The sequence below is a fragment of the Mustela nigripes genome, chromosome 7 (assembly GCF_022355385.1).
Source record: "Mustela nigripes isolate SB6536 chromosome 7, MUSNIG.SB6536, whole genome shotgun sequence".
Lineage (NCBI taxonomy): Eukaryota > Metazoa > Chordata > Mammalia > Carnivora > Mustelidae > Mustela > Mustela nigripes.
The window spans coordinates 106,010,343-106,029,248 of NC_081563.1; the positions used below are offsets into that span (position 1 = coordinate 106,010,343).

Here is an 18,906-nt window from a genome sequence, read left to right on the forward strand (position 1 = left end):
CTAGCTATCACCTGGACAGTCTAAGGGAACACTGTCTATGAGGCCTACCCGAGGAGGATTTATTTCTATAGAAGAATGTACTTTGGGTTGATCAACCAGTTACTCAGAGTCTTTACAGTTAGCTAGAGATGTTGCACCTGTTTTGTGTCCACAGAGACATGTGGGATTCGTGGCTGGTAGAAAAGACAACCACAGAACTCACAGTTTCATGGTCCTATAGGACAGCAACCAGCTTTGTAGTGAACTGACCAAACTTGGGTTAGCTTCCCTCTCCTAACTATATATAGTTGACCTTCAAACAGCATGGGTCGACGTAGATGTGGAGGTTTTCTGTTTTGTTTTGATAAACACAGTACAGTGCTGTAGATGTATTTTCCTAACAACATTTTCTTTCCTGTAGCTTCTTTGATGGTAGGAATACAGCAGAGAATACATATGACACACAAAATACGTGTTACTCAACTGTTTTTGTTATCGGTAAGACTTCTGGTCAACAATGGGCTATTAGCAGCTAAGGTTTTTGGGGAAGGCGGAGGTCAAAGTGGTATGAGGATTTTTCACGGCAGAGAGGTCTGGGCCGCACCCCCTGAGTAGTTCAAGGGTCAACTGTACAACTCTCTTCTTCCAGTGCTCTTAGAACTAGCTTTGCCATGTTGCCGGTGTCCTCACAGAGGGGTTAAATAAATCTTGAAGCCAAAATACTTTCTATGAGGGTTGTGTTTTTAGGGTTTTTTTTTTTTTTTTTTTGAAAATTATATTTAGAAAATTCTTCACTTCCCTGATGAACAGCCTGGGGTGTGTAGGCTGTCTGGGCCTTTCGGAGCTTTGCTACATGGTCCTCCATTCAAATGTCAGAGCTGCCCTGGAAAGAGGCAACTGTTGGCCTCTTGCACTCGGACCTACTTTAGGCTGGTCCTGGTCCTGCACTTTGATATTTCACTGGGTCTGATGACAGCAATAATTGTTACTCTTGTCCTGGTAACAGGTGGAAGCACCTACAGATTCCACTAAAGTGTGTGTTGGAGGAAGGGTTGGGGGGTAGAGGATGAAAGAGGCTATGACAAAGACCAAGGCTTTTCCAGAAAACAGGGCTCTACCTGGGCAGCTTGCCTCAGTGACAATGAAGTCTCATGAGTAAGAAAACGGAGTAGCCCCCACCTGGGGAGCTGGGACATGGAAATATGGGAGCCTGAGTTGAATCATCTGTATGACATTTAAATCTCAGCTCTAGCTGCCACCAAGAAGGCATGGCTGAAGCAAACTGTAGATTCCAACCAAGGGAACTGAGAACTCCTCCCGTGTGTTGAGAAATCTGGTTGTCGTTTGAGCTTGTCGCCTAGAACCGTGCTGCCCAGTGAAACAGGCACTGGCCACGTGCAGCTGGGTAAGTTCAGGTTAAAACCAACTAAAGTGAAAAAACCCAGTTCCCTCAACCCCACCAGGCACAACTCAAGTGCTGGGCAGCCACACATGGTCAAGGGCAACACAGACACAGACCACCTTCATCAGGCAAAGCTCCCTAGGTGACCACTTATCTAGAAGGATCATGTAAGGTTACATAAAACCAAAGGTCTCAAGAGAGTCTGGCCCCTTTTTTACCTCACTCTCACTTCAAACTGCTCAGGATGAGAAGGGACTAAAATCTTCTGTTTTGGTTGCTTGGCTTAAGAGAGAGAAGGAAAAAAAATTTTTTTTTTTTTTTTTTTTTTTAAATTTGGAGAAGAGGCTGGCCAGGCTGGTGAAGGAAATTTGTTGAGCGCCATCTCTGATGTTTAATCTTGAAGTGAGTCCTGTTGTGTGCTCCAATCCTCCTCTGCTACCAGCAAATCTTACGTGAAAGTCTATTTCATACAATGCTCTTGCTCTGGGGAGTTGATGATATATACAAAGTCCTGGGGACAGAAAGGTAAGAAGGCACGAAGGATGCGGGACATCACCAAGAAAGTGTCTGCAGCTAGGCATCTAGGAAAGACTGGGGAGGGCCTGGTGTAGCCAGGGCATAAGGTCTTCGGTCTTTTAACATGTTATCAAAGGAAAGTCAGGAAACCGTTTAAGCTGGAGACATTGGGTTGCAAGTGTTTTATAAGGTATTGTTATTTCTCACCTCTGCAATAGAAAAACCTCTGCTTTAAAGACTGAAAAACAAGCATCACTTAAGGAAACAAAATACATTTTGCATTTCAGTAACTTTTAGGTCACGTAGGTTTGAATAAAAAGCAGATTTACAAGTGGCATGGGAATACAACCAGGGGCTACAATGCGGGCTGCTATGTTACACAGTCTCTAAGAATGTGGCCAACCTCAAAAGCAATACAGAAATAATAAAGTAATGCTTAGATGCAATTGCACTGATTACATTTATTGGCAAAATAACATATACTTTCAAAATAGTGACAAGAAGGGGCGCCTGGGTGGCTCAGTCGTTTAAGTGTCTGCCTTCGGTTCAGGTCATGATTTCAGGGTCTGTGGATCGAGCCCCGTGTCAGGCTCTCTGCTCAGTGGGGAGTCTGCTTCTCCCTCTCTCACCCACCCCCCAGGCTCATGCATTCGCTCTCTATCTCTCTCTCAATAAATAAAATCATAAAAAAAATAGTGACTAGTCAATACTAATTTTCTGATCTAGTGCGCGCTCACCCACAGCCTGACCCCCTTCCTTGCCTTCTATAAACACGTGCATGGAACACAATGGAGTATCTGGCTGATCCCTCGGGCCCTCATGATAACGTTAGTTGTCACAGGGTGCTGAAGGCATTTCTGCCCCTTCGTAAATGGTCCCTTTGCTATGATGCTTTTGGGATACTCGGGCTGTGTCCTCTCTAACTTCTGCTCCTCTCGCTTGCCGTCAGCTGTCATTTCCCACTGCTGTTCACACACACCGAAGAAACAAACCTTTTACACTTGCATTTTGTCGCCTTTAATATTTTAGCAGCTGTGGCTCCAAAGAACTGAATCTTACAGGACCGGGAAATGCTAATAAAAAGTGGCCATGGTCCAGTTTCTAATATTGTGACTTTCTTGTTTGATACGTTGTTATGAAGAGAGGCATCTACTTTATTAAGTAAAAACTTGTTTTGCTTATATCCTGATAAGATATCACTTAAAGCTGAAAGCCGTGCTGGATTGTATTTAATCCTTGTTCAAGACTGTGACCTCTGCCTCATTTTCTGAGGAACCTGGGTGAAAAGCAATGGCCCTTAGGAGCCCCCGTAAATCAGTGTTTTCTAAATATGAGTGACTCGTGATGATTAATAGCTAAAGAAAATCATCCTGAGAAATAAAAATAATAACCTCCAGCTCATCAAATCACAGTTCACTTGATAAAGCATAAAAATAGCACTTTTTTCCTCTTAATGTGTTTCTGCTTACATAACAGTAGCCAAGATACTCAGCCCGTGATAGTATTTAATCTCTTCAAAATGACCTTCTCTGATTTATTAGAAGACATGCAGTATTTTTAAGTAATCCTATAGATTTCCAGTGCTTGGGATGCTGCCCAAGGAAACGGCCAAACTTTAGGATAATACTCTAGTAGTTCCTCGGGGTGATGTCCCACCAGCTCATAGCCAAGGGTCAATGGTCATTATCTTGGTGACTCTAGTGCTCAACCTGGACCTGGCTTACCTGGGAAAATTGCTTGTAAGTGCTAAGCCAGTCCCTGGCCTTCTTTGCCACACTGGGTAAAGTGGATTAAAAACAGCCCACTGCAATAACTTACTTTGTACTAAGCTTGAACTATATCAAATTGTTGATATTGGTCATTTATTATTTAAAAGATGAAACCTGTCCCTGGCCTTCTTTGCCACACTGGGTAAAGTGGATTAAAAGCAGCCCACTGCAATAACTTACTTTGTACTAAGCTTGAATTATATCAAATTGTTGATATTGGTCATTTATTATTTAAAAGACAAAACCTGTTATACAGTTTACCCTAATGTTTTGAGTCCGTTGAGGTTCAGATCCCCATACGGATCTTGAAGATTATCAAGTACTCTCACCATTTCACTTAACAACAGTAATAAACAATAATAGAACCAGACCGAGTTGGAAACATTTTTGTCTAAAATTCTTTGTAATGCTACATCAACAGTGAGTTCGGCAGTTGCAGGCCTCCTACTAGTCCCCAGAGAAAGATAAGTAAAAGATGGTCTTTGACCTCAAGAAACTCAGAACACAGTAGGAGGCATAAAAACAGCAAATAAAATGTGAATATGGTGTAAAATGTGCAAAAGGTAGGTTGGTGGTGGCACAAAGGTGTTATCAATAAGATTTTATTTATTTATTTGACAGACAGAGACTGTAAGTAGGCAGAGAGGCAGGCAGAGAGAGCGAGGGGGAAGCAGGATCCCTGCTGAGCAGAGAGCCCAATGTGGGTCTCCATCCCAGGACCCTGGGATCATGACCTGAGCCAAAAGCAGAGGCTTTAACCCACTGAGCCACCCAGGTGCCTCAAGGAGTTAACAATTCTTATTGAATGGGTCAAGGAAGAGATCAATGATGTAGAGATTTCTCATCTGGGTTTTGACGGATGATTAGGAGTTCACCAGTCACACTAGGAGGAATAAGGCATTTTAGAAAAAGAGAGCAGCATGCACAAAGCGTGTAACATAACAGTGTCTTGGGGGAATTGCTAGGGGATTTTTATGGTGAAAGCAGAATGTGTGTGTGTGTGTGTGTGTGTGTGTGTGTGTGTGTGTGTCAAACTGGTGGGAAATGAGGCTGCGGTATTAGGCAGGAACCAAATCAAGGAAGGCCTTATATTTCATCTTATCCTACAATAGAGAATTATGGAAGCCTCTGAAATAGAGAAAAAGCAAGTTCTGATTTAGATTTTCAAAAGATCAGAATCACAATTCTGGAAGGGAGAAAAAAAGAACAAACAAACAAAAGACTAAGAGAAAACTGCCAAAGAATTAATAGTGGTTATCTCCAGGGGGTGCAATATTTTGTCTTCTCATAGCAAAATGCAGCTAACTGTTCCTTCGCAGAAGGAGTCAAGTTTGTCCTATAAACAGCTGTCACTTCAATATTTTAATTTACTACAAGGAATAGTGACCACACTGGGGCCCATCCTTAGCCTTTCTCAATTTTGTTTACTTATGAAGCAACTATGGCATAAATCTAGAGGGTGTTAGGATACACATTTTGGAAAAACCAAGTCGACAAGTACTGCGTCACGTCAGCCCACAGATCTCATGAAAAGGCCTGACAATCCAAACCTCTGAGGGGGCCACCACAATCAGCCACCACACACATTCCAGAGCTTTCCAGGGGAACCAATTCTGACTTGAGATGAAGTCTTAAACAATTTTACATTTCACTTTGCCTCAGAGGTGACAATCTCCTCATCCCCCCCTTCCCCAATTCACCTCAAATTCAAGTACAGTCCAAGAAAAACAATGCATTTACAAATGCTAATGAGGCTTCAACTCACAGACCTAAACTTCCCTAATAGATTGGTGGCCCCCAACTCCTGCTCTATAGAAAGTCTGGAGTCCATGTTGTCTTGCAAAGGGCAAAAGCGATAAATGGTAGAAACCCAGGCATGCAAAGCTTTGATCCAGCTGTTCGGTAGGAATGAAACTGACAAAGCAAGTGACTAGCAAAAAGTCCAACCACTATTCCATTTACAACAAATACAAAGTTTTATGTAGCAAGCCTGCCAAAAACACTTCGTTAGGCAAAAACTGTTGCTACATGAAACCCATCTGTAAAAACAGGGTAATAACAGCAACAACCTTATAAGGTTGTTGTGAAGAATTAAACAAATAATACACACAAGTGCTTAGAAGACTGTCTGGCACACAGTGAGCACTCAATAATTTATAGCATCATTATCCTGATTATATCTGGCACATGGTAAGTGCTCAATAAATTACAGTATCATTTTCATTATTATTATATCTCATAACTTGCCTCTTTCCAACTATTTCAACTTATAAATCTCAAAGATGTTCTTACTTATGTCAAAGACTATTTACTCAATACTGTAATTAAAATGAAATAATTATAAGAATGTTTTGAGAGAAAAGATTAATAACACTTCTTTACCTCTTCATATCTGTCAAAAACGGCTCCTTCTTGCAAAAAGGAAGGAACTTCCTTCTGCCAGTTAAATTCATAAGGTTTGGCCATGATTACACTCAAGACCTAAAAATGAAAAAGAACATCTCATTAGTGTGCAAAATTTAAAAACAAGCGAAGATCAAAGGTTAATCACTTTATATTTATGCATTTGCGAAAGCTCTTCTTAATATACATAGAGTAAGCCCATAAATTGTCTCTTTCTTCTTCTTTTCTTCATCCGATTCCAACTTCCCTTCACCTTGTCTCTAAACCTGGGGAAATACAGTTTGCTCTTGAACAACACAGGTTTGAACTGGATGGGTCCACTTATACAAGATTTTTTTTTTTTTTTAAGTAAATATAGGACAGTACTTAAATGCATTTTCTCTTTCTTAGGATTTTCTTAACATTCTCTTTCCTTGAGCTCACTTTATTGTAGAAATACAGTATATACCTACATATAATATACAAAATATGATTAACCAACTGTTTATGTTATTGGTAAGGCTTCTGGTCAACAGCAGGCTATTCGTAGTTAGGTTCTGGCAGAGTAAAAAATTATATGTGAATCTGTGATCACATGGAAAGTTGGAGCCCCTAACTTCCCTGTTGTTCAAGTGTCAACTGTAATAGCCACAAAGAGGTGATCAACCAGAGGTGATCATTTGGGAACCTTCCCCTCCTTCTCCAAATCATATAAGATAGTAAGGTATGTATTTTAATCTGATGGCATCAGATAAAAGAGAGAAACCACAATCCTGACCCTATTTACAGAAGAGTCCTACTGCTAAGGGTGGGTGGTTCTGACAGCCTACACTATGAGCCTAAAGATGGACGCATGGGCAGAGAAGTCCACTGGATGATGAGTTGCAGAATCAAACAGGAGTAGCTGAAATATTTTTATTGCTCTTGGTTCTCTCAATAGCCCTCTCACCCCTTCCTCACTTGGGCACTCAGAGGACTGCAGAAGGTCTGCTTTCTAGCACAGGGCAGCATATATTACACTGAAAGAGAGCATGGACATTCTTCAAGGTGGTTGCCTGTACTTTGGAAAAAGCGGGCACTCTTTCTACCCACACTTCTTAGCAAAACCCACCATGGTCTACCTCTAGTAACTGCAAGCAGCAAATCTTCAATGAAAAGGTTTAAAATGAATTAAATGAAAAGGAAAATATTCAATGAAAAGGTAACCAAGAATTACCAAATATTTAAGCAATGCCAAGAACATGGAAGATGGACACCAAACCCAATAAGTAGAACTGACACCCAAGAAAACAGAGTTAACAGGAATGACTGAACCTGACTTTGGTTTAAGTGTGGCTAATAAGTGTGGGGGGAAACAGTGCATTCAATTCCAAAAATATAATTAACCAGAAATCTAGAAATTTAAAAAAGATTGTTGAAATCAAACTCTTATCAGACGAGCAGAGTTATAAAGAGAACTCAGCTGAAATGCTGAGCCAAGGGATTCTCAGAGAATGCAACAACAGAAAGCAAGCACAATGGAAAAATTTAGAGAGGTGGAAAATGAAAGCCAAAGATTCAACCACCACCCAACGAAACAGCTTCTTCCATCAGGAGAGAAAGCAGAGCCAATGGAAGGACTAATCAAAACAACAGTGGAAGAATATTTCTGAAATTTGAACATTTGCATATTCAGATTTGAGTCCTCAGTGTGAATATCTGAGTCCCTGGTTGAAAAAAGAATCCACTAATGCAAGCAGCATAAATGTGGGAAGTGGGTAGATACACACACTTAAAAATACCTTCGGTGTCACTGAGAACAAGAGATAAGAGGAGAAGTTTTGAAATTCCTAAGAGATATGCAGAGAGAAGACAATTCAGAGGTGAATGACAGGTAGATGGAAATCGGGCATACTGTTCTCAATACTGCAACCTCAAAACTCTGGGGGACAATAATTTTGGACTTGAAATTGTGTCCAATCAACTAATATATTAATTTGTAGGAGAAAATAGAGGTATTTCTGGACTTGGAAGGTACGAAAGATTTAATGACCTACTCTGAAAGATTTAAGGTATTACATGCTCTGTCAAGAAGAAAAATAAATGTAGAGATGGGATAGGGGAAGTAATGTGAAGACAGTGAAGACAGAAGAAAAAAAAAAGGAACGTTTACTCTTAAGTTTTACTTACTATACACACACAAAAAAAGATGAAGAGATTATAATAATTTTGCTCCCAAATTGCTGGTTATATCAATACAGAGGTTGTGGCAGCTCACGTGATGAAAGGGAAGGAAGTATGGACTTAAGGGAGGTCAACCATTTGGGGAGTGGAATATCAGTATTTAAGACTCTTGACACTGGCAGAAAGATAGAAGTTTAAGAATTTAAGAATTTTCCTAGAGGAAATTAAAAATGGAGAGTAAAACTTGCACATCATTAGGGAGAGAACAGAATAAAGAAACACGAGTGTCCTTTAAAAAGAAAACAGCTGGGCGCCTGAGTGGCTCAGTGGGTTAAGCCGCTGCCTTCGGCTCAGGTCATGATCTCAGGGTCCTGGGATCGAGTCCCGCATCGGGCTCTCTGCTCAGCGGGGAGCCTGCTTCCTCCCCTCTCTCTCTGCCTGCCTCTCTATCTACTTGTGATTTCTCTCTGTCAAATAAATAAATAAAATTAAAAAAAAAAAGAAAACAGCTGTGGGGAGGAGGGGGAAAAAGAACACTATACATGGAGAACACAAAAGAAAATGACAACATATCCCGGTTATAACAGATATAAATTGGCTAGATTCATGTATAAAAAGAAAAGACAGAGGCTTTGACATTAGGTAACACTGTGATTGTTTACCAGAAGTATTTATAAAATAAAAATGATACAGGAAGTTCAAAAATGAAGGGATGAATAAAACAGTCTAATAAGCACATGCTAGGAGGAAAGAAAGCAGGTGTCCACAGTAATGTAGCAGATAAAACAGACTCAGGGAAAACAGCAAGAGAGAGTGATAAATCATCTTAGGAAAAGAGATGATCACAGGGACTTACTAGTCATTACCATTAAAGCATGTGAGTATATAACATCAGAACATATACTGAAAAACTGGTCAAATACAAAGAAATTTGACAAAGTCACAAACATATTAGGAGACAATGAATGAGTCTCAGAAATTAATGGAATGAGACAAAACTGTAAGAATATTGAAGAACAGAATACCGTAATTACTGTAAAGTTTAACCAAAACAATTTAGATGACTTAATTTAAATATATTACTGAATTTAAACATGCCCCTGCTTTCTTTACATATTATACATATATATATGTATATATATATACACACACATATACAAATATAGAATATTGACTCTTGAATAGATAATATATTATTATTGTATATATTTTTCACTCCCTCTTTGTATTCAAGCTACCCCCCATGCATATAATAATCTCAGAGTCAGTTCATAATTGGGCCATAGAGGACACCTCTGTCTTTTCAAAAGTCAGAGTTTAAGGTGGCCATGCTCATTGGCCAAAATTAGGCCAAATTACAAATTGATGAGAGAGTGAATAAAATCTACATGCATATAAATTAAACATAAATATACACAGACTTCTAAATAATTCTTCAGTAAAACAGAATAGTCAAAGCAAAAATTATAAACTTCTTAGAAATGAAAGGTGGGAGCATTATATATCAAAACCTAGGTAAGTAATATAGAGCCAAAAGTTGTTTTAAGATGATCAGTAAAAGTTAATTACTTTCTGAATATTCACATATTAGATAAACATTTGTCAAGTGTTGGGGAAAGAGAGAGATTGAGAAGGAAGAAGTATAAATTCACAACATGTGTGATGACAGGGGGTGTAATTACAAAGAGAAGAAAAACACATGACAGAATAGTACGTGTAACTTTAACCAAAATATCTGAACACCTAAATAAAGTGAATGGGTTTTTCAAGTTAAAACAAATTCAACTCAAAGAAGGAGAATACATAAACTGAACCTTGGAAGAAATTGAAAAAATAATAAAAGATTAGACCCGCATGGGTCTACTGGTGAGTTCTACAAATGTTCAAGGAAAAGGCAAATCCTACTTACCTAACATTTTTCCAGGACACGGGAAAAAGTAAGTTACTCCCTGACTCATTCCACAAGTCCCATGATCAGGTCCTGACAAGGACACCATAAGGTAGGTCAACAAAACACCAACCAACCCTAGAGTTTAATCCTCACAGAGCAAAAATCCTAGCTGACAGATGAACAAATCTATCCCAGAAAGTGGCTAAAAGAAGAATTCTGGATGTTTCATCACTGAAAGCAGATCCTTGTGACTCACTACCTAAAGGGATTAAGGAGAAATTCTAGCACACACATATCCCGGCATACCATACAATAGGAACTCAACCTGAATGTCAAAGGTCTCTAACACATACCATTAAATAAAACCCGGAAGGCACAGGATGATATGCTCTATGAACGGTGTGATACCATTTACCTAAATACACAGTTACAGAATAAGACCCGTGTAATACCTAATACCACTGATGTAAATACACAGACATGAGACAAACCTATGTACTTCTCTAGGCAAATTTATGTGTATATAGATAAAATATTAAAACATTTGGAAATTTGTGGGTTACCTGGGTGGCTCAGTTGGTTAAGCATTAGAACTCGTGATTTTGGCTCAGGTCATGATCTCAGGGTCAGGAGATGGAGCCCCATGTTGGGCTCTGTGCATGGAGCCTGCTTGGGATTTTTGCTCTCCCTCAGCCCCTCCTCCACTCACACAATCATACTCATTCTCTCACCCCTCCCCCCCAAAAAAGGAAATTTATCTACCCCTGGGAAGGAAATAAAAATTGGAGCTGAAAATCAAGGTATTTTTAGTGTTATCTTTGCAATGCACGTTTTTATCATAGGAATATATTCTCACATTTATGTGCTGCTTGTGTAAATAGAAAAGAATGCAAATTTCAAAGAGGAACAAAAAAGCTGAAATCCTACATAGGCAGATGTGTGCTTCTTTAGTCCCAAACAATTTAGAAAAAAAATTTTTTTTAAGAGTTTATTTATTTAGCAGAGAGAGATCACAAGTAGGCAGAGAGAGACGGGGAAGCAGCTCCCTGCTGAGCAGAGAGCCTGATGCCGGGCTGGATCCCAGGACCCTGGGGCCATGACCTGAGCAGAAGGCAGAGGCTTAACCCACTGAGCCACCCAGGCGCCCCAGTCCTAAACAATTTAAAACAGCAGCAGAAGAAAGTCGTAAGTCATGGCTCTTCGAAGGAGGAACGACTCCATTACTCACTACTGACCAAACTAAAAGCAGGTGAGAGCAGAAAGGGTATTCTAACCAGGGCAGCTGAGGTCGGTCATTACCAAGGCTTCCCATGGAAAGCCAAGATGAGCCAGGGAGCAGACAGTGCGAGAAGAGGAGCTTCCTCCCAGACCATGTCTCTGTATCCCCAGTAATGACTGTAATTGGGTCTCTCTTCCTAATTCTCTCCACTCTTATTGGTTTATTGTTTTCTGTGTCTTTCCAAGTCTTTTTCTTGGTGTCTGTATTGGAGAGACAGACACATATACACAGCCCCTTCACCCAAGGTGGGTTAGAAGCCAGCTTCTGGTACAGTGCTGTGTATTCATGCTTTCTATGCCATAAAACAGATCTGCAGAGCAAAATAGACCCACAGAACCCCTCAGGCTGTCACAGATGTGTTATTCAGTGATCTGTAATGAGCATAACCAACTACAGGGAGCTAAGTGATAGAACGGAAGACAGATGAGAGAGCTACACGGTGCCCTCCCCAGCTGACCAGACATCAGAAATCAGCAGGCAAAACACCTCTACTTTGCAGAACTTTGTGTTCTATGATCTTTTCACTCCTGCCAACCATACCTTTTAATATTTCCCTTTGGTTTTATTTAAAAAAACAAAACAAAACAAAACCAGCAACCACAGGCTACTGATATGAAATGTTTGTACTGAAAATGAAAAGAAAGCTTCTATCAACTTGCATCATCTATCATTGGTCGAACTGGTTCTCCCAGAATCTTTGCAGGGAAAGGACATACAACATAGTCCCCAGTACAGGATGTTTCTTAGATTTCACTACTATCTTTACCATTAAAATATTTATCTCTACCTTGGGTACAAATTTCATCACAATGGTCTCATTATGGGAAGGACTTTGGCGGGAGCTAATGGAAGGAGAAAACTCTTGGCCTCAATATCTAAAGAGATCTGCAGCGGAGGGCGTAGCCCATTGCATGGCTTACTTTTTCAGAGCTCTAGGGTTCTGAACAATGTAAGAGGCATTTTCACAAAATGACACTGGAGTACCCTGAGTCACCTAAACCTTGAACTGGTATGTGGGGACTATTCTTTGCACTGCCCCCAAAATACGTTCTTGGGTCCAGCATTAGGAGCAGCGGCTGGCTTATTTTATGTAGATGGTACATCCGTGACCTACAGACTCAAAAACGTCAGCCCAGCCTTCACAGCTGTCTGATCCAGGTAATTGATTTTAAAATGGGAACAAAGGAAGGAACATGTCTCAGTCCAACTGACTCCAGAGAAAATTAAAGAGACAGTTACTTATTTTAAAAGGCAGGGAGGGGGGTAGTGGTCACTCTATGACTATGCCCTTTTACAATCATCTCAAAGTTCCACCTACCAGCTAACTGATTTAAAAAAAAAAAAATGCTTTACTTGTACCATGAGAAAGCCTCCTCTTCTCAAATTCTCTGGTTGGCCTTCTAAGGCCTCACTTACACAAGATCCCCCAAGGTTTGACTGCCTCCTTCACCTCCATAGAGCACCACCTCTCCCTACAGAGTCCACAGGAAAGGGTCCTCCTCCTTGGGGACACAGGAAGTCAAGGAGAATTTACACAAAGAATGGATATATAACTCAGCCCCTTTTCCAGAGTAAACACTGAAGTGAACAGCTACTGGAGGGAGGCCAATGGGCTTTTAAATAGTCGCATTGTTCCTCAACTCTTATGCAACTGGAACGGATTAGCTATTGCACTGGTGGCAGAGGAAACGCTCCCTGGACTGCAGAGCTTGGCAGAGAGGGGACGAGAAAGGAAGGGAGCCCTCCCTAGAAGGCCTTGCTTCATATCAAGTGGCAAAAAGTTCCTTCTGAAGATGATGAGAAACTGAAAGTGTTAGTATAATGTCAACAAAGGAGCCCAGGCCGGCTAATGGGGACCAAATATCAAATTGTTCAAGTAAGACATGTACACTACACATGAAGTTGGACTTCTATCCATTCATTCGCTTGGGTGAGGAGAAACTGAGGAAGAATAGCTTTTTAGTTGACTATTCTGCCCTGCATCTTTAAAATCTGCTGTCTTGTCTCGCTGGCTGGACCTACCCTCAAGACTTATAGACTTACAAGACCACGTACCCTGGATACGCTGAATCAATTATGGAGTCAACTCTGCCCATCCCCCACCACCCCTGACATTTGGGTCAAAACATTGGTAAAAATTTTTTGTTTCTGGCCCCATGTCTCATATTCTGGTAGAGAGTGAACGGGCAGAAGTATGTGAAATCAGGTATTTTTAAGGTCCTGGGTATGGTAGGCTGGATAATGGCTCCCCCAAAAGATACCCACATCCTAATCTCTGAAATCTGAGTTTTAACCTTACATGGAAAAAGAGGACTTTGTAGATGTGACTAAAGTAAGGATCTCGAGATGGGGAGATTATCTTGGATTATCCAAGTAGGCCCTAAGTGCAATCATCCTAAGTATCCTCACAAAAGGGAGGAAGGAGGAGATTCGACACAGACAGAAGATGACAAAGCAACGTGACCAGAGAGGGAGAGACTGGAGTGATGCCACCAAAAGCCAAGGAGTGCTGGCAGCCACAGTCATTGAAAGAGTCAAGGGATGGAATCTCCCCCCTCGCCTGGAGGGAGATGGCCCCACAAACATCTTCATTTCAAACTTTTGGCCTCTAGAACTGAGAGAGAATAAATTTCTATTGTTTTTTCAGCCACAAGTTTGGGGTAATTTTTTTTTTAATAGCCTGAGAAAACAAAGATATTTCTATAGTATAATATATACAGACCCCATGATGAAAATAACTAAGGTTGTTATCCAGAATAGAGGGCTGGGATAAAATCTCCACAAACTTAACGCAAATTAGGTGGTTATCAAGCACATTTCAATGTCTTGTTCTTCAATCTTTAAATAAGATACCCCTATATTTCTAAAAACAGATGGACATCTACATTGGATCACCCCAAGCTTTGGATAAATGACTGCCCTTCGAGGGAGAACCTACTTTGACACTGATATATTACATCATTAATGAAAATTTCTCCCATTTGCTAAAAATACCTTCCTTTTCCTCAAGCCATTAAATAGCCTTTTCCAAAAGCACATATAAATTGTGCAGGATTACAACAATGATAATAGGCAATGCTACTGAGGGTTGGAGTAAGGGCATTCTTGCACAGTTTGGTGAAAAGGAATTTTGTAGTGCATTTCTATAGTCTTAAAGTGTCCATACTCCAATCTAGTAATTCTACCAGTAAGATTTATCCTCCATCAATGCACACAAAATCTGTGGACAAAGACACTGTGGTGCTACTCCTGATGGAAAAATACCTTCTTTATATGATCATCGTCAAGCAACTGTTTAAATATACTACAGTATTTAAATATTCTGTGCTCATCCAAAATAATGCTTTCAATGATTATTTGCTGAACAACAGCAAATTTAGAAGAGCTTCTAAAAATAATCTTAACTCCCTCAAACAAATACAAATGCCCTCAATATATTATTCAGCAAGTAAAAAAGTTGGTTATTAAACTGTATCCAAGAAGGATCCAAATTTTTATTTATTGTATACATATTGCTTACACACACATTTTTTTAACAAGAGAAGAGTAACAAAACTTACACTAAAACACAAGATAAACAAGTAGTATATCTTGGTGGCAGAATTTTAGGTAATATTTTAATACTTTGTGTGTTTTAAAATATTTATAGTGACTATAATTTTGATAAAATCAGGAAAAAATGTCCTCTAAAAACATTAAAAATCTTATTTTTTTTTCCATACAAACCACTTTTTAAATAATGTTTTCTGCCACAACTCCTGGCAAGTACAAAGAGCAAGAAGAAACTAATAAAACTGTAAAATGTTCTTTTCAAGATTTGCAATCCTGACTATACACTGGAATCTTCACACACTGATTATGACTGGTTCCCAGGAAGAGTTACTTAATAATACTGATTAAAACTTGGGTATTAACTCTAAAGCTTCTATTTAAGTACTTCTCCTTGGAAGGAAAACAGATTATGGTCATGCTGGATTTAGGCTTTAATGAACTCTGAACTACAAAGAAACTTAAGGCTTCTGCCATGATAAATCTATAAAATTAACCATAAATACGTAATAAATTTTTTAGCAATAAAGCACCACCTGGTTCAAAATAATTTCCTGACATTTGTAAAACACATGCACTGAATAGAAATAAAATGAGAACAGCAAACATCTGCTCTTTGTATCCATCTTCCCCTTAACATTAATAAGAGGCAGATGTAACATTCTTAAAGTTTATTATAGAAGATATGGATAAAAATATGATGAATTTACCTTCATGAATTTATTGGGAGATACCTATGAGCATATTATTTGGCCTCATTATTTAAGAATTTTACAAAACATCTAGAAGATGCTTAGTAATTGGGGATATTTAGGACCAGCTTAATTTGAATATAATGAATAATTACTAAGATATAATTCAGTCTGTAATGACCAGTTTGCAAAAAATCAGAATATGACAAAGTATATAGTTTTCCAAGGAAGGAACTGGTTTGTTTCAGAAGGTTCCTTGGATTTTGGTTGTTTGACTACGACAATTCCCTTGAAAAGGCCATCCAAGTTCATGTGTCAGTACTTCAAGAGCCTCTTAAATTCCGTGAGGGCTGAAACTGTATTAATAACACCAAAGGCAAGGGAAGCAAGGGCAAAAAGGAACTATTGGGACTTCATCAAGATCAAAAGCTTTCTCAGAGCAAAGGAAATAGTCAACAAAACCAAAACACAACTGACAGAATGGGAGAAGATATTTGAAAATGACATACCAGATAAAGGGCTAGTATCTAAGATCTATAAAGAACTTATAGAACTCAACACCCAAAGAACAAATAATCCAATCAAGAAATGGGCAGAAGACATGAACAGACATATCTGCAAAGAAGACATCCAGATGGCCTATAGACACATGAAAAAGTGCTCCACATCACTCGGTGTCAGGGAAATACAAATCAAAACCACAGTGAGATACCACGTCACTCCAGTCAGAATGGCTAAAATTAAGTCAGGAAATAACAGATGTTGGCAATGATGCAGAGAAAAGCGAACCCTCCTACACTGTTGGAGGGAATGCAGGCTGGTGCAGCCACTCTGGAAAATAGTATGGAGCTTCCTCAAAAAGTTGAAAACAGAGCTACCCTATGACCAGCAACTGCACTACTAGGTATTTACCCTAAAGATATAAACATAGTGATCCAAAGGGGTACATGCACCTGAAAGTTTATAGTAGCAATGTCCACAATAGCCAAACTATGGACAGAACCTAGGTGTCCATGAACAGATGAATGGATAAAGAAGATGTGATATGTGTGTGTGTGTGTGTACACACACAGTGGAATACTATGGAATACAATGGAATACTATGTAGCCATCAAAAAACAAAAATCTTGCCATTTGCAACCACATGGTTGGAACTAGAGGGTCTTATGCTTAAGCAAAATCAGTCAATCAGATAAAGACAATTACTATATGATCTCTCTGATATGAGGAATTTGAGAGTCAGGGAGGGGGTTCGTGGGGGGAAAATGAAACAAGATGGGATGGGGGAGGGAGACAAACCATAAGAGATTCTTAGGAAACAAACGGAGGGCTGCTGGGGGGTTGGGGGGTTGGGGGGAGGGATAGGGTAGCTGAGTTATAGACCTTGGGGAGGGTGTGTATGGACTATGGTGAGTGCTGTGAATTGTGTAAGACTGATGATTCACAGACCTGTCCCCCTGAAGCAAATAATACATTATATGTTAATTAAAAAAAAAAAAAAGTTGTCTATGGGAGGCCTGGGTGGCTCAGTCAGTTAACCATCTGTCTTTGGCTCAGGTCATGACCCCAGGGTCCTGGGAAGGAGCCCGTGGCCTGCTCCATGCTCAGTGAGGAGTCTGCTTCTCCCTCTCCCCTACTCCGCTCATGTTCTAATAAATGAATAAAAGCTTTAAATGAATGAATGAATGAATGAATGAACGTCGTTGTCTTTGACTGGGATTCTCCGACCTGATGAGGTCTTGCTACACATCTCTTCCCACAGAGTTAATTCCCACTGAAGGGCTCTGACAGACCCTTGGCTTTAGGGAGCAATATTGGTGAACGAAGATGAGGACAAGGGGGCACATCTGCTTACAATGTCCTCTGAGGTGTCGGATTCCTAAATGTCTCGTGAGTCCCTGGCTTACCAGTATTTTGATTCCTAGAAATAAAATATATAATTTGCATATTAATGATTTTTTAAGTAGTGAATTACAGACGTGACTTCTAAAGATAAATTTCTGCTTAATGGGATGCAAGATAAATTGACTTTTAGTCTATGAAAATACACAGTATGTGGTAGAAACCTGGGGAAAGGAATATATAAATTAACTTCATGTAACAACAAATCTGTTTCAGCAAGACCTTTTTTTTTCATATTATAATTCTGCACAGTAAAGGCATTTTATTTGTTTTGTGCCTCTGAAATAAAGTATTTTTACTAACTAAAGGGATACAGCAAACAGCAAAAGTTGTTTTATTACTACTGACTATGTAAGGTAAACAGAGTTAACCCATCAGCCCTGAGGATTAGAGCAGTCCTGAGAAACAATTAGGCAACTTGTAAACAAGGACTGGGCTTTTTTTTTTTTTCTCCCTCTCTCATAAGTGGAAGAACTGTCACTATTTTCAAGACCAGAACTAACATAATATACGGCAGTGCATATAGTTCACCAGCACAAAAACTCCTCCCTTAGTAGCGGGAATTAGTCACACGCCACAACATCTGAAGAGAGTTCCTCCCTTCTCATTCCCATAATAAGGGCTCTGATAAGGTCTGGGGAATAGAAAACAAAACTGCATGATGACAGAGGAAGTACCTTAAGTACCATTTCGATGGAGCTCAAACATAAATAATACAAACTGTGGTCTCTCTTCCATCTTGTTCGAAGCTGTTCTTGACTGTGCAGCTAAGACAGTAGTCTGTAGCTTTGTCCTTGGAGAGCCCAAGGGTTCCAGGCTGGGGACTATGAGAATGGGAGCTTGGACTGATCTCTCCCTCAGTCTTAGTTTCTTCTTAACTAGAACATTCTTTGATCTCCTGATGATAATATCTGGATAGCCCAGGTGGGGACACAAGGCAGGAGCACAGGGGAAAAACCAGAGAAGGCTTAAGTCTCGTGGGCTTGCCTAGACTAGTGGTTCTCAAAGTGTGGTACCCAGACAGTAAACATCATCTGGGGATTGATTACAAATGCAAAATCTCGGGCCTCACACCCAGACCTTCTGAATCAGAAACTCTGGGGGTATGGCCCAAAAGCCCATGGTGTGTCCAGCAGGCCCGGTGATTCTGACATCAGGTAAAGTCTGAGAACAACTGCCCTGTATCCAGTCTTCATCACAAAGAAAAAGGTGAAGGGGGGCAAAAAAAGGGAAGGGAAAGGGATCTTTCAATCTTCATCTATGGAGAGAGAGACCTGCTGGGATTTGGGATTAAAGCTCAGGTCAGAAATAAGGACAATTCATTTGTCTAGAATGCACAGCTGTCTCAGGAAGGCCATGGAAAATCAAAGACATGGAAATTC

The 18,906-nt window shown here is 39.9% G+C and overlaps 1 protein-coding gene across 5 annotated transcripts in view; it reads right to left on the reverse strand.

Moving 5' to 3' along the window:
- Window positions 1–18,906, reverse strand: part of PLCB4 (phospholipase C beta 4) — a 409,496-nt gene that overhangs the window by 152,253 nt on the left and 238,337 nt on the right. For all 5 annotated transcript variants that reach the window (XM_059406549.1, XM_059406552.1, XM_059406553.1 and 2 more), the window contains exon 4: window positions 6,049–6,147. In XM_059406549.1, the coding sequence (XP_059262532.1) occupies window positions 6,049–6,132 (84 nt within the window). In that variant the 5' untranslated portion in view covers window positions 6,133–6,147. The remainder of the gene's footprint in view (window positions 1–6,048; window positions 6,148–18,906) is intronic.